The sequence below is a fragment of the Elaeis guineensis genome, chromosome 10 (assembly GCF_000442705.2).
Source record: "Elaeis guineensis isolate ETL-2024a chromosome 10, EG11, whole genome shotgun sequence".
NCBI classification, from domain to species: domain Eukaryota; kingdom Viridiplantae; phylum Streptophyta; class Magnoliopsida; order Arecales; family Arecaceae; genus Elaeis; species Elaeis guineensis.
The window spans coordinates 28,936,135-28,956,821 of record NC_026002.2 but is presented as its reverse complement, the minus strand read 5'-3'; the positions used below and the strand labels follow the sequence as shown (position 1 = coordinate 28,956,821).

The following is a 20,687-nucleotide window of genomic DNA, read 5'->3' as shown; positions in this document are numbered from 1 at the left end:
ATCCATCACGAGGATCATTTAAATTCATCATCATTCTTCTAAAAATTTTAAAAATCTTAGGAGAGAGAAATAATCTAGAGAGAGAATTTTAGAGAGAGAAAGTAGAGAGAAAAAGTTCAATTCTAGAGAGAGAAAATACTAGTTCAGGCTGAAGAAAGAGAGGAAAGAGAGAGAAACTCTCTTTCTCATATTTTATTATTTATATCATTATTTATTAATTAATTTAATTTATTTTTTTTTCTTCTTTTCTTTCTTTCTTTCTTTTTTTTTCTTTTTCTTCACGGAAGAGAGAGGAGAGAAAATTCTATTTATTATTATTATATTATTATTATATTATTTTTTTTCTTCTTTTTTTTCTTCTCTTTTTTTTCCTTTTTTTTTCTTTTCTTTTTCTTTTTCTTTTCTTTTTCTTTTTCTTTTTCTTTTCTTTTTCTTTTTCTTTTCTTTTCTTTTCCTTCTTCTTCTTCTTTTTCTTTTCTTCTTCGAGCTCTTTCCTGGCCGAAACAGGGGATCGGCAAGTCCCCTCCTTGGAGTTCCGACCGACGACGCAGCCAGCGTGGGGCGACCGTCGGTAGGAGGGGGGCGGCCCAATGACAAGAGGAGGGCCAAACCGGTGGTCGGCGGTGACCACCGGCGCCCAAACATCCAACGAAACTGGAAACCCCCCTTTTTCTCAAAGAAATCCGGTGACTCCGGTCGCCGGCGAGCATGCACACCGGCATGGAAAGGAAAGGGGAGAAGAGAGGAAGGGAAGGAGGCTTACCTCCGATGCCGGCGAGGCTTTTCTTGTGAGCAAATTGGATGGGCACAGGTCGGTCTTCCGCGGTGGTTTTCCAACGATTGCTGCCGACTGGACTTAGGATCTTCGGTGGAAGGGAGAGAGGAGAGATCTCCTCCTTAAATAGAGCGAGAGGAGGGATCTTTTCTGACTCTGATTGGGAGCTGGCGAGAGGAGGAAGAAGACTCCCTTCGGGAGTCTTCTTCTCTATTTTTTTTTTGTTTGGGCTTTGGTGGGCTGGGATTCTTTACTCGGGCTAGGCCATCACATTCTTTCCCTCTAAAAGAAATTTCGTCCTCGAAATTTTTCTTGCTTGAGTCTTCATAGTTTCTTACTTGAATATCATCCACAAATATTTCAATATTCTAATTCTTGATATAAAATTCATTCTTAAATTATTTTATAAGGAGAAGTCAATACATCAAATATTGATTTGAAACGGAACCATTCATTTTCTTATTTATCAAGATCAACATCTCAAAGGTTTTCAATATTTCAAGATTTCAAAGTTATGATCTCATTTCCTATAAAATTAATGTTCAATATCTCATGACTCAAATTAAAATCAAATCCATCTCTTGTAGGTAGAAGAAAATCAATGTCTCTATTCTTGCATAAGAACTTCATTCATCATCGTCATTCATTTTTTTTTTATATTATCCACTCTTAATTTCAACCCATCATAAGATAGGAAAAACATATTTATGTGAATCATATGATGACATCCCAAATCAATCAAAATTCAAAAATATTTTTTCTTATTCGTACTTTCAAAGGTTGAAGATTTATCATTTCAATCTCATTCCCGAACTTTTGATATTTTAATTCTCGATGCAACTTCATCATTAAGTCATTTCATAAAGATCAATATCATCATTGTTGATTGAATTAATATCAATATTTCTAGTCATCGAAATTTTCTTACTCAAACCCTCAAACTCTTAAATATTCTAATTCTTGAAGCAAATTTTATCATTAAGTCATTCCATAATAAAAATCAATAACTCAAAAATTGATCTAAATCAAAACTATATTTTTCTTATAATCAAACTCAATGTCTCTATTCTAAGTAAGTATATCAATTTTCTTTATCTAAACATTAACAACTCTTAATTAATCGATTCATTATCAAATTAAATTATAAATAACTCCAATCCATCTTTTGTAGAATAATCGTCAATATCAATAGATAACCTCAATCTTTTCTATTCAGTCAGAGAAATAATAATGATCAAAAGAGTCCAAACTTCAAATTTTATTATATCCTGGAGATAAATATTTGAGTATAATAATCTAAGATCGAAATCATTATTCGATAAACGATCTCAAATTCTTTCTAATAAATAAAAAATTATAAAATTTAATTCTAGGATAGAGAAAATTTATCTCTAAATATTCTAAATCTAAAATAAAAAATCAAGGGTCCACTCATCCTAAAATTAGGATACTAAATATTTTTGTAGCATAGTAGGTGGAAGCACTACTTTTAAAAATCATATTAGGATATCTAAAATAATTCAAAATTTTTAAAATATTATTCTGTCTAATATCAATGAATTTCTTGTATCAAACCATATCATCTATCATAATTCTTTAACTCAAAAGGTCAACATTCCTGACTTATTCAAAGTAATCCAGATTACCATGCTTCCGCTGCGCACTCTAATCTAACAATCAAAATTTCTTAAGTTCACCAAAAAAAAAGTTTGATCAAATTATTTCTTTATCTTATCAATAGAAAAGATCTAAAATTTTAAATTTCAATTGAAGTCAAAGATTAACTTCTGATTCTCATTCATACTTCTACTGGTATACAATAATCTTGATTAACCCTTGAGTCCAATATCATATTTAAACCATCAAATAGATTTACTATAATCAATATGAATCAAATCTTAATTCTCATATTAATTCAATTCGATAACTTTCCAAATCAAATCTTTATAAGTCAAATCAATGAAAAAAATCTTTCGATGCTCCACCAAATTTGGACATAATCAGAATATATAAGAATTTCAAATCATTATTATTTTTTTTCTAAAATTTCTATCATCAGGATCTTCAATATCTATCAAATATCCTTTCATAACACTCATACAAGCTTCAAAAAATCAAATCTCCATTTAATAGTAGATTCAATTAGGGACCTCATTAACAAAAGCAAAGGAATTCCATATCAATTCCTAAATCCAAAATTTCTAAATTGTAAATTCACATGGATCCCTTAGTCTGAAATAAATATAAATCAAATCTTTTATCTTAATCTGAAGATATCAATTTTTTATTAACAACCTCAACAATAATATCAGAAAATCTCTTGATCAACTTAGATACGAAATCTTTAAATTGAAATTTCATACACATCATGTAGTCTCCAAGAGACATAATAAGATAAATTATCTAGATCTAAGGATAATGATTAAAGATTTTCGTACGATGAATATTCTACAACCTTATAATCGATTTCATCAATAAGAAATAGATTTCTTTGTAATATCCTCAAATATGCATTCATCCTAATATGTCACTTTATATATGATCCACATACCAAGTTCACTTTCGATAAATATTCCAATCAAGTATCATAAAAAAAAACTTTCTTAGCCCATTCTGGAACAATAGTTTATTATCAAATCTTTATCTTATCAATAATAGTCAACTTCTCAACTAGAAGTATATCATAATATTATTCTCACATCGAATTTGAACTTACGATTCACTTAAATAACCAATAATCCAATTAATAACCACAATGCACAATAAAATTTTATGTTAATCCTTTTGTGATTACTTTCGATCCAGATCTAACTAATCATATCATGATCTATAGATTATCCATCATATTTCAAACTCCATATGTCATAATCTCTTGCGATCTTTTTATACATAATCTCAATATTTAATCAAAATTTATAAATATTTCTCCCACTACAATCATCAAAGATCTACACTATAATGTCCCTGATGTCTATCCACTTACACCCAGTTTATATCTGATTCTATGTTTCATAATTCATCCACTTATGTCTGATACCACTTTAATTATTACGCCCCCGACCCAAGATTGTGAATCGAGGGTCATGGCAACCACCGCATACTCATAGAAAACTCTTTCCAGAAGCATGCAAGACATCTTATCATGCTATCTTAAAACAACAGCGGAATAATTAGTCAATAATTCAAAATCCAAAACATAACGATCTAAATTTCTTCTTTAATATCTCAATAAATTCAACAATGATTCATAGACCTTACATCAAATTCAATAAGACTTCATTTTAAAATAAAAGTATGGAGATTCTGCTTCTGATCACTCTTCCATTCATATCTTGAATCATCTTAATTCTTCAACATCTGTAAAAACAGTAAAAATAGGAGATAATGAGCTAGACAGCCCAATAAGCAATGATCACTTTTCAACAGATTTCATCAGGCATTTAAGTAAATAATCATTTATAGAAAATAAGCATATAGAGTTCATCAATTCGAAATCAATTTCTAATTATGCAATATAATTCATGCCAAATTCATTTCTTTTTCAAAAATTCAAGTTTCTTTCGAGATTTCAATTTCTTTCGTTCTTAAATTCTTTTCGTCAACCATGAGCTATGACCACATTTTTTCTATGGCAGGGTCATAACACCGCGTATCTTCTTGCAGTGAGCTGCGAATCATCTGACAGCAAAGTCCTTCGAAATCACTGGTCTTTCTGACGGTTTGTCGCTGGTCTCTCTGGCGACATAAATCCTCAGGACAAATCAATTGCCAACGTATATGCCCCCATTGGCAGGGTCCTTTACATAGTCAGGTTGTCAATTCATAATGTTTCTTATATCATAATTCTTCATAAATCATATTTTATATTCTAATTTTGATAATAAAATATAAAATCATGTAGTATCGAAATCAATCAATATAATGCATCATGGAATCAATATATTCAATCATGCTTCATCATAACATTTTAAATAAGATATTTTCATAACAAAATACCATTCATCCAATTCATGCATCGTTTCACAAATCATGTCAGAAAAATACATTATAATTTATCGATAAATCTAGAAAAAGTGAAACATTACTTACCTCGAACGCATTCCAATAAATCCACATAATTCTATAAATTTTCTTCTAAAAATTTTGTTCATAGATCATATCGCAATATCCCATGATCAAACATCCATAATCCAATACAGAATCAATTTCAATAATTAGAAAGAATACGAATACCATATTTCAACGGTTTAGATTGGGTCCGATCATCTAATTTCATCTAATCAAAATCTAATTAGGACCTAAACGATCCAAAATTTGACTATCAGATCAAATCGGATTCGAAGTGATAGGACCGAAGTTTCTTCATCGATTTCATAAAATCAAGTGGAGAGAGATAATTAGAGGAGAGAGAATTCATGAGGTACAATTCGAATTGATCAGGTGATACAATCCAACATTACGATTGATCCAATATCTCGATTGGTGAAATCAACATGATCAAATCAAGTCATGGCTAGATCGGGATCATGGATAATTAAATTGATAAATATCGGATCTGATCAAGGTAAGTACCAGTACACTGTCCGACAACCATGGATCATGATTCTTCATTAGAATCAGATCAAGACTATTAAAAGAAATTTCTTCATTTACTAACCTTTTTAGAGAGAATATTTTAGAGAGAGAAAATTTTAGAGAGAGAAAATTTATCTTGAATTCTTCAGACAATATGATTCAACAAATCCGATCGATCAGATCAAATCATGCTGAAATTATCATGTGGATAATCCAATAAAATTATAAAAATTAAAATCTAACAATACCTGATCTGATCAAAGTAGATATCGGTGTACCGTCCGACGATCACGGATCAAAAATCCATCACGAGGATCATTTAAATTCATCATCCTTCTTCTCAAAATTTTAGAAATCTTAGGAGAGAGAAATAATCTAGAGAGAGGATTTTAGAGAGAGAAAGTCCAATTCTAGAGAGAGAAAATACTAGTTCAGGCTGAAGAAAGAGAGAGAAACTCTCTTTCTCATATTTTATTATTTATATCATTATTTATTAATTAATTTATTTTATTTTTTCTTTCTTCTTTTCTTTCTTTCTTTCTTTTTTTTTCTTCACGAAAGAGAGAGGAGAGAAAATCCTATTTATTATTATTATATTATTATTATTTTATTTTTCTTCTTCTTTTTCTTCTTCTTTTTTTTTCCTTTTTTTTCTTTTCTTTTTCTTTTCTTTTTCTTTTTCTTTTCTTTTCCTTCTTCTTCTTCTTTTTCTTTTCTTCTTCGGGCTCTTTCCTGGCCGAAACAGGGGACCGGCAAGTCCCCTCCTTGGAGTTCCGACCGACGGCGCAGCCGGCGTGGGGCGGCCGTCGGTAGGAGGGGGGCGGCCCAACGACAAGAGGAGGGCCAAACCGGTGGTCGGCGGTGACCACCGGTGCCCAAACATCCAACGAAACCGGAAACCCCCTTTTTCTCAAAGAAATCCGGCGACTCCGGTCGCCGGCAAGCATGCACACCGACATGGAAAGGAAAGGGGAGAAGAGAGGAAGGGAAGGAGGCTTACCTCCGACGCCGGCGAGACTTTTTCGGTGAGCAAATTGGACGGGCACAGGTCGGTCTTCCGTGGTGGTTTTCCGGCGATTGCTGCCGACTGAGCTTAGGATCTTCGATGGAAGGGAGAGAGGAGAGATCTCCTCCTTAAATAGAGCGAGAGGAGGGATCTTTTCCGACTCCAATTGGGAGCCGGCGAGAGGAGGAAGAAGACTCCCAAAGGGAGTCTTCTCTTCTGTTTTTTTTTTTTTTTTTTGGGCTTTGGTGGGCTGGGATTCTTTACTCGGACCGGGCCATCACAACAAATATAAATATTATTCGATATAAAAATTTATATTCATATTTATTTTAAACAGATATAGATGTAATTGAGATACTGAAGTATAGATATAATTATAGATATAGGTTAGATAATTAAATTTTATGACTACAAAATCAAAGATATTGCTAAATAGATGATAAATTAAGTTAATAGCATGTTTATGTGATTGTATATTTCTTTCAAAAATTAATAAGTACTACATAAAATTATATAGGATTATTTGTAAATTCGGATATTCAGATACGGATCAAATAATTATTTATTTATATTTATATCTATTTTTTTTATAGATATAGATATGCATACAGATATCAGTCAGATCCTTAAATTTCTGTCCATATCTGAATTGAATCGAATACGAAAACAGATCCGAACAGATATTATTCATACATAGATAGCAATTCAAATAGCTCATTTTATAAGCTGTTTGTTTGACATAAACCTAATGATCCACAATCCGATAAATCAAATTGAATCGAATCGATTTGAATTGATTGTTCCATGTGGCCGGTTCAGTTTTGATTGTGGTTTTAGCAAATCGGTTCAAGTCTATTTTGTTTAAAAATTAACACTAAATCAATCTAACCCAAAATCGTACACATCCCTAGTTGGCATGCTAAGTGTGAGCATCAAGGCATTCATGTTATATACACGGCGGCATGAGATGTATCATTGTATTGTTCCCACTTCTCCAAGCATTCAAGATAGTCTAGGCATTTATGTTATGGCACACTAGTATTGCCACATCCTTGTAGTGTTCTCTCTCAATGGTATCCTACCACTTTCATTTTAGGTTTGGTTAGGTTCTGGATGGAATACTAATTATTTATTATTATATTGGTATGCCATTGATCTCGATTTGAAGCTCAATGAGAACATCGACTTGCTGAGGAAAAAATAAATTTTTTTTTTCTTGAATTAAAGCATGTTTGGCACATGGCTATGTAGGGTGACGGTTTGCTTCTATTAAGAGTTTTGTTGATCCTCTGGCCATGTGTGCTTTGGACAAGATACAAATATGGTCTGATGTTTCCACGCTATGGCCTTTGGTTGGAAAGATGGATAGGAGACGAATACTAGACATTGAATAATGGAAAATATTTTGGTTACATATTATTAGGATGTTAGGACCTTGAAATACAAGTATTTACTTTTTACATAAATGTCCTACTTCCAACAAAATGGCAAATATGGAGTCACTGCACATGAAAAAAAATCTCAGGTACAACCATACTAATCTTTATATGATTTTATTAACTATATACAGATACATAAACTTACAATGCAAAATGCTCAAATTCAAGCGTCCATACTACCTATAACTTAAATAATGGTCAGAGATACAATCAATCTCTAAGCCTTAATAACACCGTAATGAAAGCCCTAGCTTCTTTATTTTCTAAACTCTGTGTTTTCTCATTAATCATCAAGATTCTTTAAACATGGATGATTTATGTTAGATTGGTCTCTCTCTTAGCTCGGAGAATTATACAAATTAAATACCTACTTAAAACAAAACCAAAAAAAAAAAAAAAAAAACAAAGTCGTTTACCAAAAAAATAATAAAAAAAACTGAAGGACAGAAAAAGAATTAAAATCGCCAAGCAGATGGACATTTTAAAATATTTATCGAACAAATAAATTAAAGAATGTGACAATAACGGTAAAATAATCCACAACAAACCCAAGCCGACCGAAAGAAGCCCCCCATCTCACACCCATGCCATCCATCCCAATCTCCGCCATCCATCCAATGCTTCCAATCTCGGGCATCAACTCCGGTGACCGGCCTCCTGCGGACGGAGACGTAATAAAACGATTCCAGCGAGGTCATTTCGGTCATAATAAAAGCAAAATGTCCTCGGCCCCCTCTCCGGCGAGATCGCGGCCGCCGCCGCCCCCTCACCAGCCCCGAACGAGGGCCTTGACCCGCCGGAAGCCCTTGCGGATCGAGGCCTTGACCTTGCCCTCCACCGCATAGATCTTGTACCGCGCCACCCTCCGCTGCCGCTTCGCCTCCGCCTCGGCGGCCCACCACGGCGCCGGCCCCGACGACGTCGTTAGGGATCCCCCGCCCCCGACCGCCCGCCACCGTGCCCCCGGCGGTGGAGGCAGGCGGCGGATATTCGTATGACCCGCGCTGTAGGCCTTCCCGCTCACGACCGCCAGCCCCCGGCCGTCATCCACCGCGCCGCCATCGTAGGGGCGGAGCCCGTCCGGGAAGCCCCGATCGAAGCCGTGCATTGGAAAGACAAGGGATTGGTATTCTCGAAGGCGTTCAAATTTCTAGGGTTAGGGTTAGTGTTTCGTTTTTTATTAGAGGTGACGGGGGGAGACAGCGGGGGAGGACGGGATTCGAGCTGGCGCTCAATAGATGGCGGGCTTAATTTAGGGGATTAGAATGGATATTTGGGAATGCTCTTGATCTAATTTGGGCGGTGTGTTCGACTTGTCTGAAAGAAGACAGATCAGACGTTGCCTAAAAACGGGGGCTTGGGAGAAGTCGTGAGCTTGCATGAGAGAAGTTGACTAGATCTCCTTTATACGTATACATGCTTAGATGCATGCATGCATGCATATACATACAAATTGCATGAAAAACTTGTATAAAACCGTTTGTTTGATTGTTTCTCATAAAATTTATTAAAAAAATGAGTTTAGTTTAACAAAAAAAAAAGGCTCCCAATATTTTATTGAGAACTTTTTTTGCGAAATAAGGACTTTATTTGAGAATGAATAAAATCAACTTCTACCATATTATGTTTTTATGAAGCTAATTAACAATTAAACAACCATATATACCAATCTGAATTATCTGTGGTATACTGTGGGGTTTAAGAGTCATTAAGTCTTAGCCATGATATCAAGGTTGCATATGTCAATGTATGTCATGTTTCTCTTATATTGCATTATTTTACGTTTCTTCTTTCTATGGAAGGAAGATTCAAACAAACATTATACCACAAAAGGAATTAAAATTTTGACGGGTAATGCAGTTTCAAGACTAAACATGATTTGATCTAGACGATGTTACATGATTTGGCCAGCGAGCCGAACCATCTATTTTGCTTCTACTTCTGGACGGATCAAACTCTTGGAAGAACTTGGGAGAGAGCGAGAAACATGGATGAAAATGTTGAAATGAGTGAACAGGTTCTACTTCACAATACTACTTTGCTAGTAATAACTAATGTCGTGGCAATTAATAATTGGTGTGATACAGCACGTAAGAATTTGTCCAACGTATAGCTTGTGCTATGATTTGTGCATTTTGAAGTTCCTCTAGGGCATCTCGGCCAGATCTCCTTGGTCAAACGCAAAGGGTGGACCGGGCATAGCAAAAGCACCTAACCCTCGAGATTGAACCCCTCCAAACTTGGTTCTGTGATCTCTACTGCTGAATTGTACTGAGAAAGATCTCCTCATGGAGCAGCTTGGCTTCCATCACCTCAAAGGCATATCCGGTCCTCCCACATGCCAGTTTGTTGTGGTATGTCCCCAAGATTATTATGCTTCATTAGCAATCCATTGTGGCACAACCTCGAACCTGTTAGGCTGTGATTTTGAAAGATTCGAACCCCAACTATCAATCGGTCTGAATGGTTCTTTAAAAAAAAAGGTAATAATAAAAATCATCTTGACGAGAGGAGACTTTAGATCATTGTTCTTTATTTTTTTCTTCTTCATTTTCCATCTACAAAATCTTTATTGACTAAAGCATAGGAGAGCCCGACTGGGGCCAATTCGACGAATCTTCACCCTCTGTTTGTTATTTTGTAGATCCACGGAGATGATCCATGTTGATATCCAGGAATCGACAGCAACAACTACATAAGTTACATCATGTTTTGAAGAAATCCATAAACTGCTACTATTAACAAATTATAAACCACTAGAGCTAATTGGCAGCATTATCTACAGCTGATACCTTGCTTAACCTCCTTGATGCTGACTTGGCATCTTTGCCACCGCTCCCGAGTAAGAGTATGCTGCAGTCTAGTAATGCTACATCTAAGGGATGAAAAGTTCCAGGAATATGAGAACTCTTGCCTCGCACTATCTTTTTTGCTGCGAATTGAGCTCTTTCCTCACTTATTAGAAGGCTCACAAAAGATTTCAGGGCATAATATGTTGGATCTGCCAGATATTGGTGATGGAGGAAGAGACATGGACCTGAGACACTTCACTGCAGGCTTGGCCTTGATTCTTTAAACATTCGCATTCTTGATTTGCATCTCCCAAACCATCTACAAGTTACCACGACACGCGCGCGTGCACGCACGCACACACACACACACACACAGACATACATATATATATATATATATAGAGAGAGAGAGAGAAATGAAGGGAGGCTTAGCCATCCAAAATTTATTCAATTGAGATAAATGACAAAGTCAAGTTCGAAGAGAGAGTAGAAAACAAGGAGAATAGAGACGTACCCAATTCCTACAGATCAATCATAAGAAGAATAGAGTAACACAAAGATATTCGGTGATGCAGTAAAATCCGCTGATAAGTTGCTAAGATGCATGGATACATTAAGATGCCATGGATACCTACAAGAATGTAGAGTGCAAAACTTTGTAAAAACAATCACAAGATGCATTTCAATTGACATATGCTGAACCAAAAGGTCAGTTGAAGGCTTCCAATCTGACATCAATGTTTCAGCAAACATCATTTGGGGCTTACGAACTAGATGAATGCTAATTACAGATGAGCTTGTGCAATATATCCATGATCCTTATAAGCTACATTTTTACATAATTGCCTTTCATATGTAAGAAGCCAGCAACGAGACACCAGAAAAGAATCTCCAAAAGCACAAACGCCAGAGTGCCCCACCTTTTGGAATGGCATATAGTTTGAAACAATGATTCGGTCAAATCCACCTGCAAGAGATTTTTTTTATTGCAGTGAGTGATCTGTGAAATTTTAAACACAAGTGATTCTGTTTAAAAAAAATGAATATACAGATTAGGACAGATCAAATTTAAAAGGATATCGGTGTTCTCTGGGGAAGTTGGGGACCAAATTCATTTTGCCATGGTGATGGTGATAATAAAAAGGCAAGGGTCAATCATGATCTAGCCTTTTTTCTGTTCAACAGTGAAGTATCCTATAGTGAGCTAAAGATCCACATTTCACAGATAATACCCAAATAAAATGAAGGAATATACCAGGTTGTTTTCAGGCGAGCGCCAATAGAATCCTTGTATAGCTGCTGGAAACAGCTCAGAAGCAGCCATAACATAAACAATTAAGGCATTCATGCCCATCCACTGAAGTAACAGAAATGGCCTTCTAAACTGCTTGACATCAATCTGCATGAAACATGGATGTTAGTGTTGGAAAGTAAACCATGTTTAATAAAATGTTCATTACAACATCAATTGCACAAGTGCAATTAACATGAGAAATTACAGAGATGATAAGATTATATTCTTTGATAGCAAAAGGACAAGCAAAAAGAATGCAGTGGTCACAAAAAACTTTTTGACACATTTAGTCCAGTATGTATTCAATTAGAAAAACTTGACTTTTAATCATCAGACATTTTAGATAAGCATCTTAATTGACCTGCTCGACAATATATTCTGAGCAGCAGACAAGCAAAAACAGTGCAATCGTCAAAAGAAAATCATTGAGATACATCTAGTCAAAAATGTATCCAGCTTTTTTTTTTCAAAAAAATGAAGAACTTGATTTCACTACCATTGGACATTTTAGATGAGGATCCTAGTCAACTTCCCGTTATCTGAAGCTACCAATTTTCAAACCAAAACCAAAAGAGCTAAAAATATAACACAACAGGACACGTGGTTTGTTATCGACAAATAAAAACCATAGGATTGCTTAGGTAATTTATCATCTGATGCCACACTTTGGAAAGATGAAACTCACCATGTAGTATATCAGAGTTAGTAGAAAGCCAGACACTCCTGTAGTAAGAAACATGTAGCTCAATGTGTATAATGGCTTGCTAAAAGGCATACCTGCAGGAAACAAAGACAAGCCACCTAGGATTTAACTGCTTCTTCACAAAATCTAAGATATATATGTTCATGTTAGATATTTATGCATTTCTTGGAAATACCTACTAACTCCACCATAAATCCACAGAGCAGAAGGACCAAAGAAGTCATGGACCAGAACAACATTCTCTGAGCATGACCCTGCAGCAGAAAAGTCCAAAAATGAGCAACTGAGTTCAGTGAAAGCATCACTAGTAATGTTATGCTACTAATTCCACTGCTGCTGCTACAATTTTCATGACAACACATCAAATAGTGTATAGATATCAAAACTATAAAAAGACTTCTTCACAACTTCAGGAAAATCTGTCAATCCTAGTACATTGTACCTTAAAATGCACGATTATGTGCCCAAAATGTAATCCAGCAAAACATGTCACAGCGGCCATCAGTGAACTGAGCGTGATTCAACCAAAGAACAAATTTTTGAAAAAAAAGGATGATTAGTATGCAATTTTCCTGTTAAGGTAGAACAAAATATTTATAAATCTTGAAAAGACAATCATAAAAAACAAAAAAAAGTTAAAAAGGCAAGGTATCCACAAGTCAAAAAATCAGCTAGTTCTCACATTTTCTACAACTACACTCAATTTAGATATGATTGGTGAGATGATACCTATGCAGACATTACTTTCTTGAAAAGATATTGTTGACATTGTCTAAATTAAACGGAAATATGTATGAATAACTACTAACCTTAATAAACCCTCAGGGTCAAATGGAGCAAGGCACCATCCAGGTGAATTTGGTGGAAGCGGCCCATAATCAGGAGAATTAACACTGCACTCCTATCAACATGAAATGATAGAAATGTTTAAACAAGGACTTAAACATAACTACTGATGAATAATTCTAAGATATAAAGACTTCTGAACAATCTCTGTTACTTGAAGAAAAATCAAATAAAGTACCTTTGTCCTTTTATAGACTGGATTCTGATACAAGTGTTTTTCACCAAGAAGAAGTCGATCTATCAAGCCCACAGCATTGCAAGGAGGACCAAGACTACCCCTCACTCCACAATGCACCTGCCAGTTACCAAAAACATGCCTATTAAGATGGTGGGAGGGTCAACAATCAAGGAAACACACTATATCCATGTACAATAAAATGGCAAGTACCATCTTTCAAAGAATGGAATGATACCCTTCTAATCCACAGTATGAATAGGAGACAACTTACAGGAACCACAGATGTGGAAGATAAAATTTGAAAAACATAGCAGCACAGTCAAAACCCAACACTATAATGAAAAAGGACTCTGTAGGAAAGTATATAGAAGCAGGTCACAAATGCACAACCACCATGACGGTTCCAAATGACACCATGACCACAGAAACAACAACCAAGAAGCCATGACAGTAGTACCAAATAACATGCCCAAAAATTAAAGATTGTTCTCTGAGTCCATTTCCATACATAATATACAACAAATCCATATATGAGAAACAGCTCAAGAAAGGGAACACTGCAGGACGTATACAAATGGTTGGATATGAGGCAGCCAAGTTGTTCAATGCAAACAATGGTCAACATGACTCTCAAGAAGGCACAACCTCTGAGGAGGAATAACAATAAAGATGGCTGAGAAAAAGGATAATAAGAATGGCTCAAAATCGATTGCTCATTGCTTTCAAATGAGGATTTGGCTGACACTAGGAAACAATTAGTAAGCTAAATATATTTGACAGCAGCACATAAACTATGGAGTGCAGAATATGCTCCGATTACTAGAAAATTACAATGAACAAGGGTGGGAATGGACATCTGAAGGTATAGAATTAAACTAAACAAAAAAGGCAGTATATTTAAATGATTCTCCAAACAAGATGGGCAAGGAAAATATGCATTAAAATCGACACTTGCAAAGCAAGCAAAATAAGACCTCGAACCCTTCAATGGGCAAAAGAAAAATGAGTAAATGTAAAAGATTTTAAGTATAAATGATTACTAGTTCATAAGTAATTGATGAAAATTCAAATCATTGAATGGCTTGTAAATAATTCAACTATTTCAGGGAATAATTTACCGAACCATTCACACCAACAAACAATTTAGAGAGAGAGAGAGAGAGAGTAAAAGCATACAATCAATAAGAGATTATTAAGGCTAGAGCCAATCACTACAAGTCACAAGGCTGTACTGAACAACAACAAGCTGGCATGCAAGTCTCACCTTCGACAAAGAACTATATATAATCCAGACCTAAGCAAGTATCCTTGTCTTAATGTTGGCTGACTTGTCAATTTTCTTTTCCTCCATACAGATCTTAAGACACATCTCTTATTTAACGGAATATCTAGATACTATATTCAATAGATTTATTAGCATAAAATCCTATCATCTGATAAATAACATTTATCATAATAGTGACATATATAGAGTCAAAAATAAATTGCAGACAGCATATTCTAAACTTACATTTTCAATTTGAACTCCATAAGTTGGACTTAGTAAAGTGGAATTACTGCTTGGAACTGCAAACTCCCAGTTGGCCACATACAGACCGAAAAGCAAACCAACATAGACCACAGCAAGTATGATGGCAACAATCCTTTACAAAATGGACAAAAATTAGTGTCTCTTCAACTGATACTCAGAAAAAAAAAAAGTAATAGAAAAAATAATTCAATGGACAAAAATTAGTGTCTCTTCAACTGATACTCAGAAAAAAAAAGTAATAGAAAAAATACTTCCATGAAAGTGAAGTCGTAACCATTACATCAATAGTTCTGATATTTAAATGATGCACAGGTGTCTTGAATTAATTCTCTTTGCTATAGAATATAGTAGTTTTCATTTTATGAAAAAAAATCCATGTAACCAAGGCATCCTGATCCTTCAGGATATAAATAAATACTGCATAGCATTATGTAAAACATGCAAAACTCCCAAGCTCCTTCATCATTATACCTGTGTGGATCCATGTATAAACTACATTCAAGCATACCATTTAACATATTATTTGACAATGTGAGACAAAATGATAGGCCATCACATATGCCTTTCATGTCCTATTTATTAGCTAAATCAGTCTGTAATACCTCATTGCTTAATCTTCACATTGACTTCAAATGATAATCACTCGATAGTTTTCATTTGTTTCTATTATTAGCTTATTTTCTATATCCTTAAACTAAAAAAAAATCATCAATTCCTATAACTTTGAACATATAATCCCTCTGTATTTCACATTTCCTGTTAACGTTTGGCACCAAGTCTATCAACCTAATTCATAACATCGAAAGATATACATTAGATGTTTCAGTGTTGTCATATATGCCCATAGTTGTTCTTCTGTTATATATAACAATCAGGTTTTCTTTATGTGCCTTCACTAGTGCTCATTATCCAATTTTTTTTGTGACAAATTTGCTTTGAAAAGAACAACCTTACACCTAGGAGGCTTGGGCTGCTTTGAGGTCTCAAGTAGGTGCTGCATAAATCCAGACAGCCACTCCAATGCCTTAGAAAAACAAAAGCATAAAAGGTTTGATACAGTGTAATGTCCCATAGAACCACATCAGTTCAGGCAACAGTCATGATAAACATGTAAAGACATAAATAATTTTTTAAAAAAGAAAAGATATAAACAATTAAAGCATATTAATAGATATATCAGATGAAGAAAGATAGTATGACATAATAAAACAGAGATTAAAAAAAAAAATCAATTTCAGCATGTTGATAAAAATGTTTGCTTTCTGGTATTCACTTGCACGGACTAAGAACCAGTAAAAGATGAAGAACTGGGCACAAAGAGAAAGAACAAATGCTTATTTAATTTTAAGTCACAAAATCAGTTTCTATGCAAGTTACTAAGACTTTAAAATACAATAGACATAAGAAAATTTGAAGTGAGCTACCAAAAACTTGACTGACCATTCGAAATAGTATTTCTTCACGTAAGATACTGGAGAACCCACCAACATATTGCTAATGAGCCAGATCTCTGACATTGCTGCTAAAAAGTATCCAATGGATATCCTCTAAGATATGTAAAAGCAACAATCAGATAACGCAAAGTATACCAGTAACAGAAATAAAAACAAAAATCTTTTTTTTCCCCTGTTTGCATAGCTACTTATCATAGTTATAAATCAAGTTACCTTGTTCCATAAAGCATTACAAATGACATTAAAAGGTATCTGCAAACTATTGCTAAAGATAAACCTAGCTTTGAATTTGAAGCAGCTCTACTTATTTATAATGGCTAAAAACCACATATCATTAGTATCTTATTAAACCCACAAGGTTTCCCTTATTGTTGCTAAATAAACCCCAATGATGGCATCCCATCAGTTATTTGACCATCTTTTAGTTCATTATAAGATAACATAGTAACTCTGGTTATCTAAATCAGTATTTACATTAAACAACACAACCAACATGACAAACGAATCAGGCACCAGAAAGGAAACTAAAGCAAAGGCTACCATGAAGTACATGAAATTTTATTGGCATCACCTCAGTGCAAAGAATGATGAAATGAGTGACTGATCTCCATGGATCTGAGATATCTCTCAAACAATCTACCACATGAAGGAAATAGTTTATGAAATCCATTTGAGTTCTTAAAAAGGCACCACAAACCCTGTCACTAAAATCATTTTTTCTGTATGAGAGATACTTAAGTATGATAACAGGAATCTTTAAAGACTTACTCCAAATGATGCCAGTTTTCTACAAGCAATCATGATAGTGCTTCTTTTGCTTATGTCAAAGGAATGTCTTTCATTCCCATTGTCAACAAGTATGCAGAAATTTCTAAGCCAACTATTTAATACTTTTCTGTTTAATACTTTTCTAAATCAACATTACTGATGAAAGCAACAAACTCCATAAAGTTCATTAAAGAAGCACATGCTACCTATATTCTCCACACCTTCAAGATCAGGATGCATTTGCAAGCTATCCTATCCACCTAAGCACATAATCATATTAGTGTATCATTTCATAGTCTGCAAACCAGTTGGTAAACGACAGAAAGTGGTTCTGAAAAAAGGATTAAGGGCACCTATTTTTCCCACAGGATTCTCAAGGGCACAACAATCAGGAAAAACTAATTCGTTTCCTAGGATTTTATTAAGACCAATGTCTGGACAAACAACCATGAGAAACTGAACTAAATTAGAACACACTAATCAGCATGTAACTAATGCATGGATTAAAAAAATTCAATCAGCAAAATAAAAACATGACAGCAATAAATAATGACAGCTAATTAAATGCCAATCAATACCATTACCTGTAATATTCCTAGCCATCGTATATGATCTATGTCAACCCCATAAGTCAAATGATGACGACCATGAAAGTATCCACCTAAAAGCATCATATGAGTGTCAACAAGCAGTTGAAATCTCAGCCAAGAAGCTAACAATAAAAGTATATGCGAGCAAAAGAGAATTAGTTATCCAGAACAATAATAACAGGGCAGTTATGAAGATGCTTCTTCATTTGTGGTGTTGGACCATTCTTGTTGAATGCATTAAAACCAAAAATAGAGATCAGTGCCACATCAATCAGATAGGATGCCACAGTGAACCTTGCAGCAGCAACCCCAAAAGAAAAAGCTTCAATGCCCTTATGACAGCCTTTTTTGTAGCTGTCACCTTGTTTGAAGTTTTCTGCATGGCATTGCAAAACATACTAAGCAGATTGAACTAGTCAATTACCATTCAAACACCAGGTCAATAACATACAATATATATTATGAAAATATATATCAATAGAACGTGATGTAATAACAGAGAAAAATAGGTAGATAGTTTATCTTTTTTTCCTGAGCAGGGCCTTGATCAAATTGCACTTTCCAAATGGCTGAAGTTGCATGATGCAAAACAAGAACATATGTCCATTACAATACAGATTTCAGTTTCATATGATTGAGAATGGATTATGCTGAAAAATTGATCTATACAGATGCGACAATCAAAATCATGGAATCTTAAACAAATAGAGAAGAGTCATACATCTCAAATCCACTGGAAAAAAAAAAAGTTTTTTTTTTCTTCAAGGAACTTAATTAAAATGGACTTCTATAGTCATTTTTCATACCTCTAGGAGCTATTCTAAAACATGTATGCATTGTGAAAATGGACTGAACAGATCTAAAGCAACCACACTTTATAGTACTACTGTAATAGAAATAATTATAAGACATTAGTTGTGGCATCAATAGAAATAAAACTTCCGTTAATAAGTAGAAAAGATACGAGTTCTACTTCACTACTATTAAAAGTAGTTAAAGTATTATAATAGTAATAAATTGTAAGATATTAGAAGTATTGATGTCAATAAGAGCAGAATCCTCAATAATAACTGAGTTTTACCTTAAATGGACACCCACAAAGCAATAAAGTGAATCCAGATTTTTCTAACAAACAGAGAATAAAACATGCTGACCACAACTTCGAAGTGATAAAAGGACAAAGAAGCCATTAAGAATACCTTAAAGACCAGCGCCACCGATACCCCGACGATGAAGAGGAAGAAGGGCATCACGAAGTCCGCGAGAGTAACCCCGAACCAAGGCGCATGATTTATCGACGGGAACGCCCCTCCAGCATCATCCACGAGAATCATCAGCTAAAATTAGAACCAAATCAGAAGAGACTTCCGACATAATTCCAGGATTTCGAGGTTTGGAATCTCAAGAAAAATAGGTTACCGCGACGGTGAGGCCACGGAACACGTCGAGAGACGCCACGCGTTGGCTCGGTTCGGGGATTTTTGGGGGATTCGGCGCAGCGTCATCGGCCCGCGGCGGCGGCGAATGGTGGTCGGACTGCCAGGGCCGGATCTCGTCGTCGTCGGCGGCGGCGGCGGCGGCGGCGTAGGTGGGGAGGAGCGGAGCCCGCTCGTCGGCGACGACGACAGCGGAGTCCATTGAGGTCTCGGATGACACACGGGAGGAGAGCGCTCCGGTGGCTCAGCCTCGCGGAAGAAGGCGGCTGAGCTAACTCCGGGTTTATATGCCGTTGACTGGTCGGAGTTGTTTGGGCTCATGACGCAGCAGTGTTTCCATTGGTTCATCGACCATCGCTTGGACACCATATATATATAATTCCGAATTGTTTTAGAGTTTACAATTTCATTCTAAATTTTAATTTAATCAGTGAAGCCATCTAATTTTTTAAATTTATTCAATTCGGAATCTAGCTATGGATCATATTTGACAGTTATGATGAAATTGTCATTTCTTTTATATCATCTCCCTCTATCTTATAAGCAAATCACGTGATATTACCTGACAATTTTATTATATTAGTGAGATGAAATTTCTAATCAGAATTTAAATTAAATAAATTTGAAAATTTGGTGCTCTGTACTAAATTAAACTTTAATAAAAAATTCAAAATATCTAAATCATTTAAGATTTTTTTGGATAATTAATCCTATATATATATATAAATATATATATATCTTGAAAGCTGTATTTTAGTGGATGGCTGTGATCAAATTATTTATTATTTTGGAGTGTTATTATGGGTCATTGCATCATATAGCATTGTTTTAAAAATCAAATTGGACCAGTCAATTAAACCAGTTTTTTTTTTGGGTGTGTGCGCGTGGGGGGTGTAAAACATCGGTTAAACCAGTTAAATCGTATATTAGATTCAAACAGATCTTCAAAACAATTATTCACTATAAATCAGGTTATTTTTTGAAAATTCATATGAACTGCCGGTTAAATAGATAGTTCATCCCAAATGTCCCTTGGTTTGATTGAACGTATCGGTTTTGTTTTTGTCGAAGTCTCTTCCTTTCTCCGCATTTTTCCTCTATCATCGAGGGATCTCCGCGGAGCTTTGGTGATGGATGGCACCCTTTGGGCTTCCATCCTGGCTTTCTTGAAGCAAGATCGAGACCATGTTTTCCTACCGTCACCTTTCCATCATCGACCTTAATGGCTTGCCATCGAGCACCACTGCTAGCCTATATGACAGGGAAGCAAGAAGAAAAGGAAATGAAGAGCAACGCTTCA

The 20,687-nt window shown here is 35.2% G+C and overlaps 2 protein-coding genes across 2 annotated transcripts; both read right to left on the bottom strand.

The window, feature by feature from the left end:
* Positions 1–7,978: 7,978 nt before the first annotated feature.
* On the bottom strand, positions 7,979–9,190 carry LOC105052570 (uncharacterized). The gene has a single exon (XM_010933420.4). The coding sequence runs from the start codon at positions 8,901–8,903 to the stop codon at positions 8,562–8,564; it is 342 nt and encodes a 113-aa protein (XP_010931722.1). The 5' UTR covers positions 8,904–9,190; the 3' UTR covers positions 7,979–8,561.
* A 1,212-nt stretch (positions 9,191–10,402) lies between these two features.
* Positions 10,403–19,819, bottom strand: LOC105052569 (uncharacterized). Its single transcript, XM_010933417.4, has 15 exons — positions 19,371–19,819; positions 19,151–19,288; positions 18,246–18,327; positions 17,946–18,022; positions 16,580–16,686; positions 15,119–15,251; positions 13,609–13,725; positions 13,394–13,485; positions 13,027–13,093; positions 12,760–12,838; positions 12,567–12,658; positions 11,843–11,986; positions 11,508–11,554; positions 11,102–11,218; positions 10,403–10,906 (listed from the first exon to the last, which is right to left on the bottom strand). The coding sequence occupies exons 1-14, from the start codon at positions 19,587–19,589 to the stop codon at positions 11,116–11,118; spliced, it is 1,497 nt and encodes a 498-aa protein (XP_010931719.1). The 5' UTR covers positions 19,590–19,819; the 3' UTR covers positions 10,403–10,906; positions 11,102–11,115.
* Between the last annotated feature and the right edge of the window lie 868 nt (positions 19,820–20,687).